The sequence below is a fragment of the Dermacentor variabilis genome, chromosome 4, assembly GCF_050947875.1.
Source record: "Dermacentor variabilis isolate Ectoservices chromosome 4, ASM5094787v1, whole genome shotgun sequence".
NCBI lineage: Eukaryota > Metazoa > Arthropoda > Arachnida > Ixodida > Ixodidae > Dermacentor > Dermacentor variabilis.
This window is the reverse complement of record NC_134571.1, coordinates 44998424-45017498: the sequence shown is the minus strand read 5'-3', so window position 1 is coordinate 45017498 and position 19075 is coordinate 44998424. Positions and strand designations below refer to the sequence as shown.

At 45.5% G+C, this 19075-nt stretch overlaps 1 protein-coding gene across 1 annotated transcript in view; it reads right to left on the bottom strand.

The window, feature by feature from the left end:
- LOC142577741 (uncharacterized) overlaps nt 1-19075 on the bottom strand; it is a 48772-nt gene that overhangs the window by 25472 nt on the left and 4225 nt on the right. The window contains exons 2-6 of the mRNA XM_075687194.1: nt 18240-18303; nt 17781-17866; nt 16831-16923; nt 12358-12417; nt 2867-2950 (exon numbers count right to left, since the gene is read on the bottom strand). Coding sequence (XP_075543309.1) covers nt 2867-2950; nt 12358-12417; nt 16831-16923; nt 17781-17866; nt 18240-18303 — 387 coding nt within the window. The remainder of the gene's footprint in view (nt 1-2866; nt 2951-12357; nt 12418-16830; nt 16924-17780; nt 17867-18239; nt 18304-19075) is intronic.

Genomic DNA, 19075 nt, shown 5'->3' with positions numbered 1-19075 from the left:
GCGCGCTGGCGTGTGCGCCCTCGTACTCGTACAACGCAATGCGAAATTCGTGGCAATTCATCTCAATTAGCTATATAGCGTTCGCGCGTTAAATAGTATAAACGTCACATTGTGACCGAATGAGTAAAGCATAGGGTTCCTGTGCCGGAGGAGCGAGATTACATGCCACCATCGGCCACGCGGCTGAATTTTTTTTTCTTTTTATGTCTGAGCTATTCGGCAAGACAAGCGACGCCCGCCAGCAGCCATGGTCAGGAAGTTCGTCAGGGTTCGCAATGAAATCTTCACTTTAGAATTACATTTTGAAAGACAATATGTTTGTGAAAAGGTTGCTAAACGTAAAATTTGCGTCCAAGGTTACCAGCCAAAGTGTTAAAAAGCATAAAACTTGCACAATAAACGATTGTGATAACTACAGTGTGCAGTCATCACTCATCTACTGCCTCCGGGATGACCTTTCTGTAGAAATTACCTGGTTAATTAGCGAACATAAACAAGTATTTTTTAAAGATTTTGATACGAATGCGTGACTTAGGATTTGCAAAGCCCTTACTGAGTCCTAAAATATCCAGTCGTTTTCAGCGCGCTGTGTCATGCGTAATTATATCTTCAGCGTTTTCTCGTAGTTCCTGAAGTGAGAAGTTCCACGTCATTACGCGCATGCGCGCAGCGACCCGAGCGGTCCCAAACGTGCTTTCCAAGACCCGTACGCTCATTGCCTGACTCGGCAACTGCCTAGTCATAGTTCACGCTTCGCTATAGTCACACGAACCACGCAGCTCACCATCACCGGAAGCCGACCCCAAAACCGACAGCTTGCCACTTCCAGAAAGGTCAGGCCATTATCGCTCGATGGAAAGGCACACACGGAGTGCCTTTTCTGCAGACATTGTCAAATTTCGTCACGTTGACTAATTTTGTAATGGTGGTGAACGTATAAGCGGTTCCAGCAAATACGGACGCTAGCACAATCATTTTGCGGCGGGAGGCACTTAATCGAATAATCATTCACGGCTATTACGAACCCTATAATAGTATGCTGCACCAATTTTAATGCGAACCTCTTAAGAGGAATCGCAGAACGGTTTTCCTGTTGCAATGCAGTGCAGGCGGGCGACGTTCGGCAGCGTGTTCAGTATCGAACGTCAATCAAGCAAAAGCCAGCAATGGAGCTTGGATCGCAGCCCCGAAGCCGCCGTTTGTGACCAGGTCAGCGGAAGGCGCAGACAACGTCGTTACAACCTGTGCAGAATACCGCAACATGGGCGTCGGTCATGATAATAATAATAATAATATTTGGGGTTTTACGTGCCAAAACCACTTTCTGATTATGAGGCACGCCGTAGTGGAGGACTCCGGAAATTTTGACCACCTGGGGTTCTTTAACGTGCACCTAAATCTAAGCACACGGGTGTTTTCGCATTTCGCCCCCATCGAAATGCGGCCGCCGTGGCCGGGATTCGATCCCGCGACCTCGTGCTCAGCAGCCCAACACCATAGCCACTGAGCAACCACGGCGGGTTGGGCGTCGGTCATAGAGGATGCCATAAAAGTGCTAAGCTAGAATGCGACAAAGCGTCTGAAAAAAAGCTCGGGTATGGGGAAGGAATTGCGCTGGATATCGTGAGGCGCTCGCAAAGTCTCGAGTAGACTTTGCGAGCCGCACCCTAAGGACTTCCAAAGGGTGTGAGAACTGTCTTACACCACCTCGCTGTAATTCAAGTATGACTTGCTGGGATTGGCGCGCATCTACGAGAGATTTCGTTTAACAGCTTGGCTATCGTCAGCTGTCCACATTTTGCTTATTTCCTGTAGCTACAAGTGGGTCATCGTAAGTACACTGCGAAGCTCGTCTTACTACTTCAATGGCCCAGTGTTACACTTTACGATCTTCACGAATGCACCTATCTCGCATAGAAAACAATAGTAAAACATCATTGACTTTAGTGAGACGCACTTAGTACGTAAAACGCATTAGACGCGGAAAGCAAGTTTTTCTCACTCTTTTCTCTACCCCCAAAATTCACGTGCGCCTCTGAAGTACTGCAGGAAGCATGACGCTTTGCCCTTTAGCAAGTGTGCTGCCGTAGAGCATTACTGAATGCGCCGTTAACTCTTCACGCGATGCCTTGAATGTTTCAAAAGAAAGTCGCATGCGGAACGCTCTTTACTCTCACAACAGAACACACATCAGACATGCATAACAACAATCCCTTGCGATTACAACGCGTGGAGGCTCCCAATAAAAACCGATCGCGATGGCTTAGTGGCTATGGCGTTGCGCTGCTGAGCACGAGGTCGCGGGTTCGATTGCCCGGCACTTCTGCGGGGAATCGAACCCTCGACCTCGGGCTCGGCAGCGCAGCGCCTTAGCCACAAAGCCATCGCGGTCGGTTCGATTATGATGCTCGACACCGCATTCCAATTGAAGCGGAGGTAAAAGAAAAGAAACGTGGCGTTCAGGGAACGCCAGGGCCGCTTCACGTAAAAATTTTCTTTATATTTCACTCTATTTGTGCTTCGTCATTGCTTCGCATGACGCTATACCATTCCGCTGTCGCCAGTATTGCCCGCTTTCTGCGAACGGTGATAAGACGTGAATATGAAACGAAAGAAAATGCGACAGCGCAGTTTGATTACGTAGCCATTTTTGGCTCATCAGGATTTAAGAACACTGACGTGCTAAGGCTTCAGGTGACCAATATGAAAACGTGGACCCCTGCTACGGCGTCTCTTGAACGCCACTGTGCCGCTTCGGGACGTTCAACCATACAATTTTAATTGCTTTAAACAAATTCAGTACTTCCGGAATGCCGCTGTCCCAGGCTTTTCTCTCTATTTGTTTCTTCTACTCAAGACAACTCACCGATGGACGGCTTCCCTGGCCCGTGGTTCTCCTTTCCAGCGCGTACATTTGGTACTGGGAGAGCACGCAAAGTATGCAGTAGACCTGCAGGCAATGCGCGCGTGTCATGTATCACACCAACACGTCTATAATTAAACAAATCATCATAGTAACATCGCTTATCTACATCCGCCCATTAGTGGTGGCCTTTTTAGATATACTTAGCGTTAATGGTGATACCTTTGTTTCATATTTTTTTTTCTGGCCGAAGGGCGTACAGAAAAGTTTATGAGTTGATCCAAGAATGCTCCATCTACTTTTGCTAATTACAGGCGCCACCACACACTTAATATGCATATGACCACTCCCACGTCATTTATTACGCAAGCCTAGTCCGCCGCGACAAAGAAACCGAGCGAGAGTAATGTGTGTGCATGACGATAAACACACGCAAGTACGAAGTCATTAGCGCGAAGCACACGCGGCAAGCCTGTTCCTTGATTACGGTCGTTTTTCTATCATAAATGCTTTATCTCTTGTTAACTTTGCATCAAATTACCAGCGACGCGCCAAGGGCAGAGATGAGACGTTCGAAGAAAGCATGCCACCATTCTGCATTCCGTAGTTGATGAAACATAACTATACCTAATTTAGCAGACTCAGCTACATGCCAAGTTGAATTCCTGGCAACGCTGCTGGCAATTCCTCGCAATTCCGGACTGCTTGAAGTTTGTGCCAATGTGAAAAAGAAAATTGCATTCCGTGCACTTGCCATGAGAAGTTTCTGACTTCAACGTTACTGTCTTCTACGAGATTGAAGAAGTATTTTCATCTGTAAATGCTTTACAGCTGAGCGTTTTTAGGTTGGGTTCCGCAGCGGTTTTCGTGCGGTGTCGGTGAATGCCAACGGAGGCTTCTGTCAGCGTGGTCGTTATCGAATGGCAACCATAAAACAGCCCCGCACGCCGTCTGCGTCGGGGCGCTGAACTCGCTTTGAAAGGTAATTAATTCTGAGAAGTGATTAAAGTTATCTTATGCATATCTTACTCAAATAGAGATCAACTTGTTCGCATGCTTTATCTTAATCAGTAATCGTAATTTTTTGTTGCTCACTGTGCCTTTCGCCGGCTCCGCGTTAAAGATAAACTAGGAGGGACCTAAATTGGCAAAAGCTTTGCTATTGTAGAGGGTACCGCTTATGGGCATCTTATAGATAAGGTCAATTTTAGTTTCTGATCTGATACGTACGTTCGTGCCACGCCTTTTATTATTATTACTATAATTAATATTAACTGAAAGGAGATGTTGGCATCATTATTGGCACTGGCCAATGCTTTTCGCGGGGGGAGCAAAAAAAAAAATAAAAGAAAGCTCGAACAAGTGATATGCACTGGCGTGAGTCAAACAGTAGTCCCGTTTGCACAGTTGTACCCACAGAAGGAAGTAGAAAGGACACTAGGAGACATACAAAATTCTGTAAACGAATTATAAAGTGCACAAAAGAGGAAGGACACGCGCATAAGGTCAGTCCACATCTACACAGCATGACATATAAAAACATATAACGAAGCCTGACTTAAGCCACATACATGCAACATACTATGAAATCCCGTGTATTCTAATACAATGTAATAGTGGGGTCAAACATGACGCATTCAGTTATAACCTAATATGTTTGCTTTTCCCAAAAAATTTCAATTTGAAAGCCGGAAGTGATGTTTTCTGTTTCTTCAAGGTCAATTTATCCTTATAACAGCGCTTGTTTGCATGTTCGTCTACTCTCGTGCTAGTTTTCCTTTAATTGAATGCAGAACCTTGATTGTAAACATGTGTTCTTAAAGAACGCCTTCAGAATTCTTGCTGAGGGGATTGCTGTGCTTTGTTTTCTTGTTTCCCTTGCGGTGGGGAGTAGAAGGTGCCACCGCAAGGCACTGTTTCCAAGCCATCTCTCTCTCTCTCTCTCTCTCTCTCTCTCTATCTACATATATATATATATATATATATATATATATATATATATATATATATATATATATATATATATATATATATATATATATATATATATATATATATATATATATATATATATATTGTCACGAAAAGACAATTGAAGATGTACCCGGCGTCGGCGAGACAGACAGTTGTACAAGATGGCGTACACAAAAACTCAAGCTGGCGTCCTTAGCCTCTGCTTCTTCTTCTTTAGCGCCCACCTCTTGCCGAGCGCGCGTTCAAGTCACTTCTTTTTCAGCGCTGGCGCGTGACAACTAGCGGCATTATCCCCCCGCCAAAAGAAAAGCATCGACCCAATGCTTACTAAACTACGATGCTTACTAAAAGAAAGTGGAAGTGTGGTAGTCGTATGAGATCAGTTGGCGCCGCCTTAACGCGCGAAATACGGTTTGAGGCGAACAACATGCACTATCTCTGAGTGGTGCTGTCGACGCCGAGGCGACGCGGCACCATCGGGAATGACCTCATAGTTCACTTCACTAACGCGGCGTATCACTTTGTACGGTCCAAAGTATCTACTCAGCAACTTCTCAGACAACCCCTGGCGACGAATTGGAGTCCACACCCAGACTTGGTCACCTGGCTGGTATTCGACTTGCCGATGTCGAAGGTTGTAGCGTCGCGCGTCTGCACACTGCTGCGTCGTGATGTTTATGCGCGCGAGTTGACGAGCTTCCTCGGCGTGTTGAGTAAGTTGCTCGGCGTCGGAAGTAAGTGATGTGTCGGTGTCGAGCGGGAGCATTGCGTCTAGCGTGGTCTGGACTTCGCGCCCGTAGACAAGACGGAACGGTGTGAAGCGTGTTGTTTCCTGAATGGCGGTGTTGTACGCGAATGTCACGTACGGAAGGACTTGATCCCATGTTTTATGGTGGACGTCTACATACATAGACAGCATGTCAGCAATGGTTTTGTGTAGCCGTTCCGTCAGTCCGGTGGTCTGCGGATGATAGGCAGTGGCCTTGCGATGCTGCGTGCAGCTCAGCGCGAATATGTCCGCTATCAGTTGGGCCGTAAAGGCAGTTCCTCTGTCGGTGATGACATGTGATGGGGCACCATGTCTTAGGACTATCTGATCGATAAAGAACTGGGCAACTTCGTAGGTGGTGGCACGTTGTACAGCTTTCGTCTCGGCGTAGCGTGTTAGATAGTCTGTGGCGACTATAATCCACTTGTTTCCGCTGGCTGACAAGGGAAAGGGTCCCAGAAGATCCAGACCGATTTGATCAAACGGCGCGCTAGGTGGTGCGATGGGTTGCAGGAACCCCCCGGGCTTCAAAGACGGCGATTTCCGGCGTTGACACTCACGGCAGCTTGGCACGTAACGCTTCACCGTGGGAGAAAGGCGGGGCCAGTAGTACGGCTGGCGTACTCTTGCAAGAGTGCGTGAAAATCCCAAGTGTCCAGACGTGGGCTCATCATACATATATATATATATATATATATATTCCAAACTGCACGGACCACGACATACATGATGGTTGCAGGAGCCCTGCAAGGAGGCCTGTTCATGGTTGTGTGATATGATGATGCACTGCGATCATGACTGTCGTGTTTCGTGTAGACCAGGGTGACAGGGTTTTACTGAAGTCAGTTCTTGTTTTGTGCGACGATGTTGCCGACCAGTGTTAACTTTGCTAACCTTCCTATTACTAGCTATGCGTTAAAAATTAAGAACTTAGAAACATGTGTGACAGAGCAAGTTAATCAGAGGAGCGTATAATCCCAGCTTATTTTTTTTTCGACGCTAAGTTGACCTTAGCTCGTAGCAAACGCCAATAATATTCTGAAGATAATAAACAGGTCAAGTTAAGAAAACTTCTTGACCATTGAGAGACAGATTTTCTTTCCAAGAAAGTCACAGGTGCCTGTCTCCTTGACCGTGAGACAAAAGCACTATTTTTCATACCAGAAACAAACTGATAATTACTAACTTGAACCTCACTTTTGTGTCTGATAAAATAAAGATGGTTTAGGCTGTAAAGACCCTCGGTGTTTATTTCCACGTATTTATTTCCGCGAATTTTCATGCAGAGTCGGTTTGCCGTCAGCTATCTCGCAATGTAGGTATGTTTTCCGTTTTCGCTTGGCGCTCCCACTAATTAAGGGGCTGATTCCTTATGGCGCACGTTTCTTTTCAACGCTGACGTACTGCCATTTGGTCTAGGGTGCGGGAAACAGTAATAGTAACTTGACGAAACTACACAGACGTTTTGAAAAGGCGGTTTTTGACGTTGCAAATGCCGAATGTTACACTCACAAAGTACCCGTCTTTGATTACTTAAATCTATTGTATGCAGTTCCAGAACTGCATAACTCGTCATTGTAGCCAGATGTTGGGGCATATTCTACCAAATGCTGCTTAAATCCGGGTGTCGAAGCGACGTCGAATTCCAGCCGAGAACCGCACTCTTAACTCCAATTTCGGGCAGAACTGAACCGGAGTCAATGCATTTGGAACGTGCCTGCACTCCAACCAAACCTGAACCGAAACAAAATAATACCGGTTACCGGTTCCACACGAAACGGTGCAAGCACATAAGGCGACAGCAGGTGTTCCCTAGTTTGCAGAATAGTTCGAATACCAACTTCCTCAATCGGCGAACCCTACTAGCAGATTGTTACGATTCACGAGTCGCGCTGTCTGTGAAAACGGGGATGGACGATCTGTATGTACTGGTAACTAAGGCCACCTCGGCAAACACACTCGCACTTCTGAAGTCGGCCATGCCAGTTGTGTTCCGCGGCGGGAAAGTTGCTTCAGGGGCCCCGCGGATCAGCATTCCTCGTGACGCTCCACATTAGGCTGTCGGGTAAACTTCTTACTGAAGCTAGACAAACTAGATAAAAACCTAGAGAGAGAGTAAAAGAGGATGTTCCCGAGAAGAGATATCAACGAGGTCGGCTACATGACTTATTGTAACCATAAACACTGTGGCCGCTAATTAATGCCTTCGTCTCCTTAGCGAGTGGTAACCGGGGTTGTAAACTGCAGTTTGTGTAGTATCTGCTGTGTGCACCGGTGCGGTCTTCGACAACATAGATCACGTGCCACAGTTCACTCACTACCAGTCATGCAGTAAACGTAGTAAAAACATGAATCAAAGCGAAAATGAATGACCCTGCTGGTGCAAAAGTAACGAGTGTCGAAGCTACGCAGACCTTACGCTAACGCAGCGATTCTAATTACCTCATTATCTGCGTGAAAATTTTCCTGTATCTGTGCAACTCATTCGCTAATTTCTGCCTCCTCTTGGTGAAACTTGCGCATGCGCCATGCGGACAAATCGATAGTACTATGCAGCATATCACCACGTGGCAGAATAAATTGGGCAACGCCGAACCGGTTTTCGAACCGTTGTATATTTTTTTTTTATTTCCCCGAACCGGGACTGAATCGGAACGAAATCGGAGCATGCTGAACCGGAAGCCGAAGCGAACCGGTATTTTTTTTTCATTCGAGACCTTAGCGTAAATGTTTGAGCAAACTAAAGTGAATGCTTTTTTATATATATAACGTTAAATTTCTGCATTCCTTGATATGCCGATATCGCTCGTCAAAAAAATAATAATTTCGTTGTGAGCATCAACTTGGTGCCGGCCTAGTCACTTTCGTGCAAGCTTTTTGTCAGCGCAGTAATATCACCAGTGTTCGCAAAAAATGCTATTACATTACTGTGAATAGAGGAACACTTTTCATGTGAAGTAAACATTTTGTTTTATTTGAATTCATTCGATATGATTTGCGTTTTTCTATTCTTTTAATTGCACCGTAGAGGTGCTTTTCTGTTCTCTCCTTCTTTTACGGGTGGTCTAAATACGTCACAGAAACGTAGGCGATCAAGAACACGAAAGTCCTCCGGTGAAGGCTATTCCACGACTCGGAGCAAAACAATAAGCATTCGAACACCCTGAGTATCGTTTCTCATCAACTCATTTAGTCTCTCTCGGGTTACTTGATATGCATAGTTCTGTTTTTCCTTCCTCACTCATGCCATTCCTTCAAGAGAACGAGCGAAGTGCTGCAAACCATAAAGAACGGGGGAAAAACACACTAAAGGTATTCGTCGAAAGATCTTTTACCTGACGACATTGATAAGTCTAGAGAGACGCAGCTGCTCGGTAGCAATATTTCGACAAACTGATGTAGCGGCAGAAAGAGGAAGTACAGAGGAGAAGAGGTGCGTACACAAAAATGATCGCGCGATATGTGAGGAATATGCCAATGTTGCAGGAACTCAGAATTTCAAATGATATCCATCCAGTAGCATCCTTTCCGGGTGTGCGCCGCAACGCCTACTTTCTTGATAAAACAAGATAACATCAATGAATAAAATAGATAAAAATAATAGAACTCTGCTAGAAATCCTGCTGGAGCTTTTAGTGGGCGAAAGACCGTTGTTGGCACTACACGCATTTCTGATAAGTTCGAGAAAAAAAAGGAAATATGGCAGTGCTAGTGCGAGACCGTAGTGCAAATGCTGCTGAAGAGAGAGAACAAGTCAGAACTTCTCACTTCGCGCTGAAAGCTTCAGAGCAAGCGCCAAGCAGTCGCGCAATTTTAAAAGCCAAGAGCTTTCAGCCTACAGTATTAGTTAACTTTTGTGTGTGTGTGTGTGTCAGCTCTACAACAGCTTTGATCTTTTTCCCGTACGTGAGAATTCGAAAACCCGCCAGGCGGCATGACAGAAATAACATGAGAAAAAAAAAAAGAAAAACGGGGACACCCCGAACATCCCACGAGTACCTTCTAAAAAAAAGGAAACGAAAAAGAGAGCGCCTATTTTGTTGTCATGGTCGCTAAATTCTTCAAGGCACTTATGATGCGATGGCGATACGTCAGGACCGTATGCTCCGAAGTAATTCGGGCGATCTTTAAGTGGCTGGTAAAGGGGCAGAAAGATGATGGAGATAAGAAATGGAACGTATTTCTGGGTTGCTGAAGCCATGGTTGTCAGTAGCAATGTTGGTATCGACATCTTGTGCCGTTTTGCGTAACTACCACGCGTTTGAAATGTTCTTGTGCTACGTGAGTTTTCTCGTCTAAAAATATTTAAAAAAACAAAAGAGACTGAACAGTAACGAATATGTCCTTATACCGACAAAATATAATAGGTCACTGGAATAATAGCTCTATGTCATCTCTAGTTAACGTTTGTGCCACAAGGTGGCAGGAACAACGAGGCTGTTGAATTCGATATTCCACACAGGATAGTACACGTTTACGTGAAGGCTAAACCCTGATTTCAAATGGTGGAAAAAAAGTTCCCTCTTTTTGTGGTCAAAGGTCGAAGATTGATAGAAAATAGGCCTTTTTTTTTTTGTCGCTGTTTGAGGCGGAACTGCAGTGTCATAGACCACAAGCCGCCGCCGCCGCTATCTCCGCGTGACCGTCTGCGCCGTCTGCGCACAGAGACGCTGCGTCATGCCAACTCGGACGGCACTGCCGACATCGCACCTCACTAGAACAGACGCTCAGTTGTTTCAGCAAGGACCACACGGTTTTAAAACGAACGAGACAGCACTTTTACGATATGAACAGTCGAATTCATAGATAGCTCCGAAAAAATTGATGTTTTTCGATGCTTCCCTCACTGTGCGTTTACATTGCTCTAATGGCATCTTCGACTAGTTTTTTCGGAGCGCTCTAGGCTGTCTTGACCACTCTCGCCAGTAGTCTTCTCTTCGACTGGTTGAAAAAGCAACTTGCGTTCGAGTGGTTCTTTTCCATCGTTCTCCCGCCTCGAGCGCTTTCGGGTGCTCCGAGCCCTGCCGTCGGAGCATTCGTCGAGGTGAGCGTTTCCCGCCACGTTATATCGCCGCACATCGTTGCCGCTGTTGGCGACGGTCCACCGTAACCTAGGCAACCTAGTCCACTGTCTGCTGGGCGTCTGAACCGATTGGTGCTCGTCACATAGGCACGTCCGCCGTTTCTTCCGCCGATGCCGGGAGCTTTGGCTAAACGAAGTAACGGGATTTCGCATCGGCCGGTTTGCTCCTCCGAAAGCAAGTAGCACGTTAGGATTGCGTTCTCATTCTCGTCCTCCGAGTTCGGGGAACGTCGCACCTGATCTACCCTAACTGAGAGGGTGGAGGCGGCCGGTTGAATACACCATACGTAGAAGACCCGCATGGTGTACCAATTTCGTCGAATGTCACCCCTGACGAGCACCACCGTTCGTTTTTGTGGGACACGAAAGTTCGACTATACGCTAACCTTGCAGGTCGGTTGAGTCGGATTCAGTGGAGTCGGCAAGTGGAGTGAATTTGGAGGTAGGTATTCTTTCTTTTTTCTGTGCATTTGTGTTCAGCTTGTGGCATTTCTGTTAGGCGTACTACACAATTTCGCTTTTCTAATTAGGCAGTGTCTTGACCACTCTCGCCAGTATAGTCTTCTCTTCGACTGGTTGAAAAAGCAACTTGCGTTCGAGTGGTTCTTTTCCATCGTTCTCCCGCCTCGAGCGCTCTCGGGTGCTCCGAGCCCTGCCGTCGGAGCATTCGTCGAGGTGAGCGTTTCCCGCCACGTTATATCGCCGCACAGCGTTGCCGCTGTTGGCGATATAAGCTGCTAAGCTGCTATAAGCTGTAAACTGCTAAAGCAATAAGCCGATATAAGCTGCTATAAGCTGCAAGCTGCTACTGTTATCACTATAAAGGCGTGCCGGGATGGCGCCTTTAGTGCCGTTGTTGTTTTGTCAACAATGCGGCAACTATTTGTTGACAGCAGGTTGACATTTGATTAATGACGAACACAAACGTCACGATATGCGACCGCCTGTCGACACGAGTCGCTTGGCATCGAAAGGAAAGCAAGGTCTCCCAGGGCGCACTATTGTACGATGCGGTCTGCTGTTTCATGTTTTTTCCACGTATGTTATTCAGGAGGGAAGCTTGGAGCCTCCATAAGACCTTGCCTTTCTTTCTTCGATGCCAACCGCTGTTTAGTGACCTTAACTTCACCTACACCACTTCACCCAGTTTTTGTACCATCTTACTCCTACATAAAACGTTTGTTAAACATTTACTTGTCTTTACTTTCCTTCTCTTTTAAATTGTCTGCCTTCGGAATCGTCTCACATCTCATATTGCACTATGTCAGGTACCAGCCCAAATTTTTCGTTGAGTAGAGGCACTCTTCTGTGTCCCGTTTTAGGTGCGCCCAGTCTGAACTAGCGCGTCTGGTTTGATTTCGGCCTTTTTGAGCTAATTACTCACTGTAACTGCTCCGTATACAGCTCCACGCTAGCTTGGTGCGCTTTTTTCCTCGTCCTACGTGCTCTAGAAGGCATCAAATTGTCTAATTTACTAGACGAATGCCCAGATCCCACGAACCCCACTTCGAGATGAACTCGCTAAGGACGATCTCGTCTTCGAAACAAAGCTTAAGCATATGCAGAAAAAGCAACAGGCTGGCTTTAAGAAGTGAATCAGAATTCCATTGCTGTCCTCCATGTATCACAGTTCGTGCACTTATGGTGGCTTAGCTTGTGGAAACTTACGTTGATGAAACTCAATGTGTAGTCCACGATGTACATGACGATCACAAAAGCGTTGACTTTCTGAAAAATAGAAGAGAAACAATGCATGTTTGGACTTTGTGGTTCGCTCAGTGCGAATGCCGTAAAGTGGGGGAGGGGGGGAATAAAAAATAATTACAGAAGCACAGTGCAAAATGCATATACTTATAACAGTGCGCACGACAAGCGAAACGCGACTTCTCATTCGAAAATGAAGTACGTTGTTGTCAGGAAAAACTGTGCAGCCACCTGAAGGTGAATGCAATCTGCAGGTAGACGTTACCTATGCCTTTCATGTACCTTCATGGATGTTGAGCATATCTTCGCCGAGCTAGTTTTGTTAATTAGTAGGGAGTTTTACAAATAGCGTACACCCAAAGGGGCTTAGCGTACGCAAAAACCCAAACTCTATTATAGGCCTTCTGCGTTCTTTTGTACCCTTATCCGCCGTGGTGGCGTACTTGCTTTGGTGTGGCACGGCTAAGCCTGTGGGCGAGGGCTCAAATTTCGTCCATGGCCACCGCATTTCACGGTGCGCGAAATAAAAAAAACACCGTCTATACCGCGCGTTATGTTTATGTAAAATAAACCAAGGTTGTCAAAATTAACCATTAATCCTCCACTGCGGCGTGCCTCACAATCATATGTTAGTTTTGCGACGCAAAACTAACATATGATTATGTGTCCGGTGGATTGCGCTCTCTAACGTTGGGTCTCATATTTCTGAAACTTCCCAACAAAGTATGTTACATAGACTGGTTGTTGTCTATGAAAACCACACAAGGACTCAAACAGAAAGGATGTATGCATGTGTCTGTGTAAGAAGAACCTTCCTAAATGCGAACTATTTGCGTTCATTACTATGGGGGTTTTAGATAAACTACCTCGAGTTGCGATACGTCGTGCTCCACTTATTGACTTCTTAGTCGTATAGGCCTTATCAAATTTGCTGTTGTGTTCTCAATGCTATAAACACGGAAACAGGTTTTTAAGCCAAGCTTGCTGGTACTTATTACTTGACGTCTTGGAAACTGCGCGAAAACACAGGATAGCACCCGACAAACGCGGATGTCTGTTCTTGCCCCCGTGTTTCTTTTCATTTTTTTTCGCGCAGTTTCGAAAAATCAAGCTCTAAACACTGTATGACAGCTGCGATAATGGTTACTTCGGAGTCAGGTCCGTACCATCATTAAGGTTAAATTCATTCTGCGGAACGGTCCGAGACTAAGTTATGGAAAAGTTTTAAATAATGGCACATGTTGAATGGCTCCCACTTCACATCTAATGGAGATCACAATGATGCCAACACCAGCCCGTTCCTCAAGGTCATTTGTCAAGTCCCACTCATAAAGACGCGTTAGTTATAATATTATAGCCATATACAAGCGTAGACTTTCATCAGCACGTATTTGACTGGACACAATATAGGTACAAACATGACAAAATTACCAATGTCTTCGTTCGTTCCAAACTATCTCAAGATTATCGTGGAACAAGAAAGGCCACCAACAGCGCGGCAAGACACGTACAGAGCTCAAATTTCTTATTATTGCAAATGAGATCTGCGGAATCCCGCAAGGTATAAACATGAAAGGGAAAGTTTTTTGATCCATCCAACCGTATACTGAGCTATATCTCTATAAGGCTATATATACCTTTGGTGTTCGTAAGCTTCATAGCTGTATATAGGTTTGGTTACTATGGAGCTTCGGTGGTCCAAAGCTATACGGGGTGTTTCTACGAAGATTTTGTGTAATGTTTAAAAACAGCCGCTCCGAAATAAAAGGACGGCTCCGTCAAGGGCATGCCGTCAGTGGTGGCGACCACGGAGTGACTGGTTATACGGGATAATTAGTCGCTAATTAGCGAAAGTCACTTAATTAAGTTTTAACCATTTAGCGGCAGGGATTTCAGCATAATTGGGAAATTTAGGCGAGCTGTCCATACTAACCATATCAACTTTTGGATCTGAAAAAAATGGGTTTACCCGCCGATATCGCGCTGTGATAGCGAGGAGCACCGAGCGCCAAGCCACCACTGTTGGCTGACGTAAGCCGAAGGTCGCCTCGAGGGCCGCGGCTCTGCGCTCACTGCAGCTTCCCTGTTTCGGCTTCGCGTGCTCTGAAACTGCGTGCAAGGTGGGTAAACCGGCATCTGGCTCCTGAATTGAACCAGAGACGTGGTTATGCGTGCGTGCGAACCGTTTTTGCGGCGCAGAATCGTCACCGGGGACGAAACCTGGGTTTACGTATAGCAGCAACCACAAATAGAGAGAGCGGAAGTGATGCCTCTTCACCCCAAATCAAAAATGTTCCAAACACAGCCATCAGCAGGGAAAGTTATGCTGACCCTGTTCTGGGACTAAAATGGCGTCATCTTGGAGCACTACACGTGGCGAGGGACCACCACTGTAGCTCGTAAATCATACTCTGACCACCTAAAAGATCATCTTCGACCTGCAATCAAATCGAAATGCCGTAAACTGTAGTCATCAGGTTGCAACATGACAACGCACGACCCCACACGGCTGCTGCAACAGGTCAGAGTATAACAGTCCTGAAGTTTGAGTGTCTTCCGCAATCACCATATTCGCCATACCTTGCTCCGAGCGACTTCTTTATTGCCATTTGTTGGGCGTGTTCGTTAACTGCCTTAGAAGAAAGCTTATTTAGCGCCTGCTAACAGTGACAGAAGGGAGACGACACCACAATGCGCTACATCATCCAAATGTTAACCATCCAGAAAAGCCCTCTCCTTACCTAACAAGTCGACCGAAGGGTCCCTAACACAAGAATCACTATTCCGACAGATAGCCTGAGACTCAATAATATATCGCACACCTTTATCTTTGTGCTTCGCAAGAACATGGCAGGAGCCATACACCGGCGCACAGCTCCATTCCTGAATGTGAGTTGACAGATGACCGTATTGCTTATTTCTCACGTTTATACTATATATGTTCTCGTAACCGATCATTAAGACCCGTTCCTCTCTGTCCGATGTATTTTTCCCACAGGACAGCGGAAGCTCGTGAACAGCAGTTTCTATGCAACCCACTGGTGTTTTACGATGATTCGTTGAGCATCCGACAGCTGGCTTACGGTATGGGTCCGTTAACAGACATATTTTCGCGAGTTTTCTGGCGCTGAAAAGACCACTTTTGTGTCCCCACGGCTAGCCATTTTCTTAAGACTATGTGCTGTTCTATGAAGATAGGGCACTACCGCTACTTTCCCTCTGCGTTTCGTTCGTTGATTTGCCGCGTCCCGAGTTGTGCTCTCTAAAGCACACTTTTTGAGCATATATTTAGCATATATTTAGCATATACAATTAGTATACATATTTTAGCAGATAAGTCAGCATATATGTTAGCATATATACTTCCATATTTTCGAACTAATGAAAGAAGCCTCGGACGGCAAGAAGTTTCATCCGGATGAAGTACGCCACGCGCTGTACGAGTGGTTGCGCAAACTCCCCAAACGAATTCTTTTCTGCGGGAATACAGACACTTTGCAAGCGCTGGTAAACTTGCATTGAACTTGAGAGAGATGATGTCGAAAAGTAATACAGCTTTGTGCCGCGCGTATTCAATAAATAATTAAAGAAAAGCACTTGCGGTTTTCATTTTACTGGCCTCGTATATTGGTGTTCTCGACTAAGAACAATAAAAGATAGGCTGCGTCGTAACCTTCTTGTAGCTAATTCTTCTACGAGCAGCTGAGTAGAATAGGATTGATTACTGCAATAATAGTTCTCTATCTTCCATGGTTAAACTCGGTGCCCTCGTATGGCACCACCAACAGTGCTGCTCACGTTGACGAACAACCTAAAACTCCCCAATGACGTACGACACCCGTATACCGGCTAGGTTTGTCGGTCGATCCCTTTGAGGGATATTCGCGCTTTTGTTTGAAATAGCACCCGGCGCGACGCGTCGCTCGAGCAGCGAGCCCCCTCGCGGTCGCGTAGCCAATCAACACGCAGTAAAAAGCGATATCCTCGAAAATGATCGATCGGGAATATGATCCCCGAGCTCTGTACACTAACGAGCAAACGTTTAGCGAACCTGGCATCGGCAAAACATTTCAGTTTCTTCTAGCACAGTCGTGCAATTGACTCAGTGGGTTGTACTGGGTGAGCAGGCGCACGTGAGCTGTATCACCTGATTTCAGCCTGCGTACCTAGGCTTTAGAAAGAAAAAAAATGCTTGCGAGTATACGTTTACTACCAAAGGACCATTACAGCAACGAACATAACCACAGCCATATGGGGCATGACGTAATAAGATGCACAATGCCCTCGAACGTAATGAAGGAAAGAAAGAGAGAGAGAGAAAGAGAGAGGGAAAGAAAGACAGGAAGAACTACGTTTTTCTCAAATACAAATATCACTGGCGAAGTAGCGGCCTGCAGTATAGTATAGAAGTGAATGGTGTAGAAAACGCAGACTTACAAGGTCCTTGATGAAATACAGTGACAGTGCAACGTCCAGCGCTGTGGTCATGGGCACGAAAGTTAACCAAGGAATTAGCAAGAGGCGGTTTTCCTGCAAGAATGAATGGCATAATGCGGCACTTCAAGTTGTGAAGTTGGAAGTAGCAGGACCAGTAGGATATAGCTATGAATACCAAGGGTATGAATAGCACGTTGCGCACAAAGATAGCACGTTGCGCACAAAGATAAAACAAAAAATGAGACTGCACACACAGATCCAGGTGTTTCTTATAGCTGTTACTTTGTCGTCGTCCGCAATGCCCTAATGGTCGTAATGGACGCCTAACGAGACAAGTTGCTACCACAACGGAATAGTCAGAGAGGGTAGACTGGACATTATCTCGTAGAAACATTCTTGAAGCCGTTTAAGAACATCACGTAACCGCCATCACGATGAAAAGGATACATGGCTATGAAATACACATAAGAATGACAATATTTATCTCGCAATAAAACGGATGGCACACATCACCCAAAGTACCCAGCAATGTAATCTAGTAGATATGCACATAAAATGCGAAACTGAACGAAGAAACACATAGTACAAGAACTCACAGAAAGTCTTTATACGGAAAAACATGCGTTTACGGCAATTATGTGTCAGGCGTGTTCGTGATCCTCGGCGTTTCAACATTGTTGGGCGTGCCATTAAATATATGTAACCTACATGAAGCATTATTCGAGGATCATAATTTGGTTTGAAATATTCGCTTATCAATAAACAGTTCCTAAACGCTCCTATCATAGCGCATGAGCAGGAGCGACATTAAACACAGTACTTCGTGCTTTTTTTTTTTATGCTGGAAACTTTAACTTTCAAATAAAGATCTCGCTGAAAAGATGCAATGAACTGGAGACAGAACAATGAACAAATAACACGAAAGTACCAGAGTTTGCTGCAAGACTTACGATAATCAAGGCCAAGAGGAGCAACACGGAAAATACGACGCACAGTCCGCAGAAACTCAAGAACAAAAGAATCAACGAGAATCCCACTGGAAAGAAACAATAAAGTTTGAGGTTAGTGGCGGCGTATTTTTTAGGAAAGCAAGAGCCTCTGCGTCACTCGTTATGCATGTGCAAAAGATAGATGAAACATTTTCACGCGTGCATGTCCCCGTCACAAAAGGGCTCGAAATATTTCCACGTTCGTGCTCCGCACACTCATGGTTTAAGTTTTTCGCTCATGATGACCTATCACTGCGGCTTCGCCTTCAGCTTTTTTATACAGCTGAAGACTTACCTTGCTGCGCATGCTGTAATGCTAAGCCTTTATGCAAATTGTAATGCGAACTTCATATGTTGTCAGTAAGAATGCAAACTTCCGCCTTCTCTCCGTTCTAAAGCGAAAAGAGTTTTTTCTCTTACCCGGTGAGTGGAACACAGAACTGACGTGGGATCCCCCTGTAGCGACCAGCATTGTGTACAAGATCTGGAATGGTCAACATAAATGTTACAGAACCACTCTCAAGACTCACCGTAGAACCTGGACATGTCAGCTATGCTATACACAGGGCTTGCTACTTTAGATGAAATGTTGAAAGTGACATGAGGAGAAGCATGTAAGCAAAAAACAAGAAGACAAAGATAAACAGTTACAGGAATAAGTGAATAAATCAAGCCCCGATCACCACAACAAAAGGTCTAAGAATGTCTATAAGTCCTGACTGACGTAAATGTAACAAAAAGGCTAAATTACTTTAAACGCGCGGTGGTATAGTTTGTGCGGTGACGCAGAACGTTCTCGATATCACCAAGTAGAGTTTGCATTCCGTTCGTAGCGGAGAAGGGAGTACTATGAGTACAATGATGGCAGCGGCATGGCGAGGATGACACGTATAGGGATTCGAACCGGTCGAATAGGCTGGCTGGTGTCCCATTACAGCTCTTCCAATAGCTACTAAACTTCACCGTCCTCCTAACATTTCCTAGTGGCAACCGAATATCGCATTTACCCGAATAAGACCCGCAACTTTTCCTTCTCAATTTTTTTTAGAGGGTGCGGGCCTGAGCCACTTACGCTATGTACCGTTTGAGAGTGCTGCTTAGTGAAATACTTTTTTTTTTCACTTTCGCTCTCTAAATGCGGAGGGCTTAAAGAAGGGTGCGCTTTACAAAGGTAAATATGCAATATTGTATTTTTTGTGGATTTAATGCTTCACTCAGGGGTGCGCTAGAGCAGCACTTCGGACTGTGCAATCACA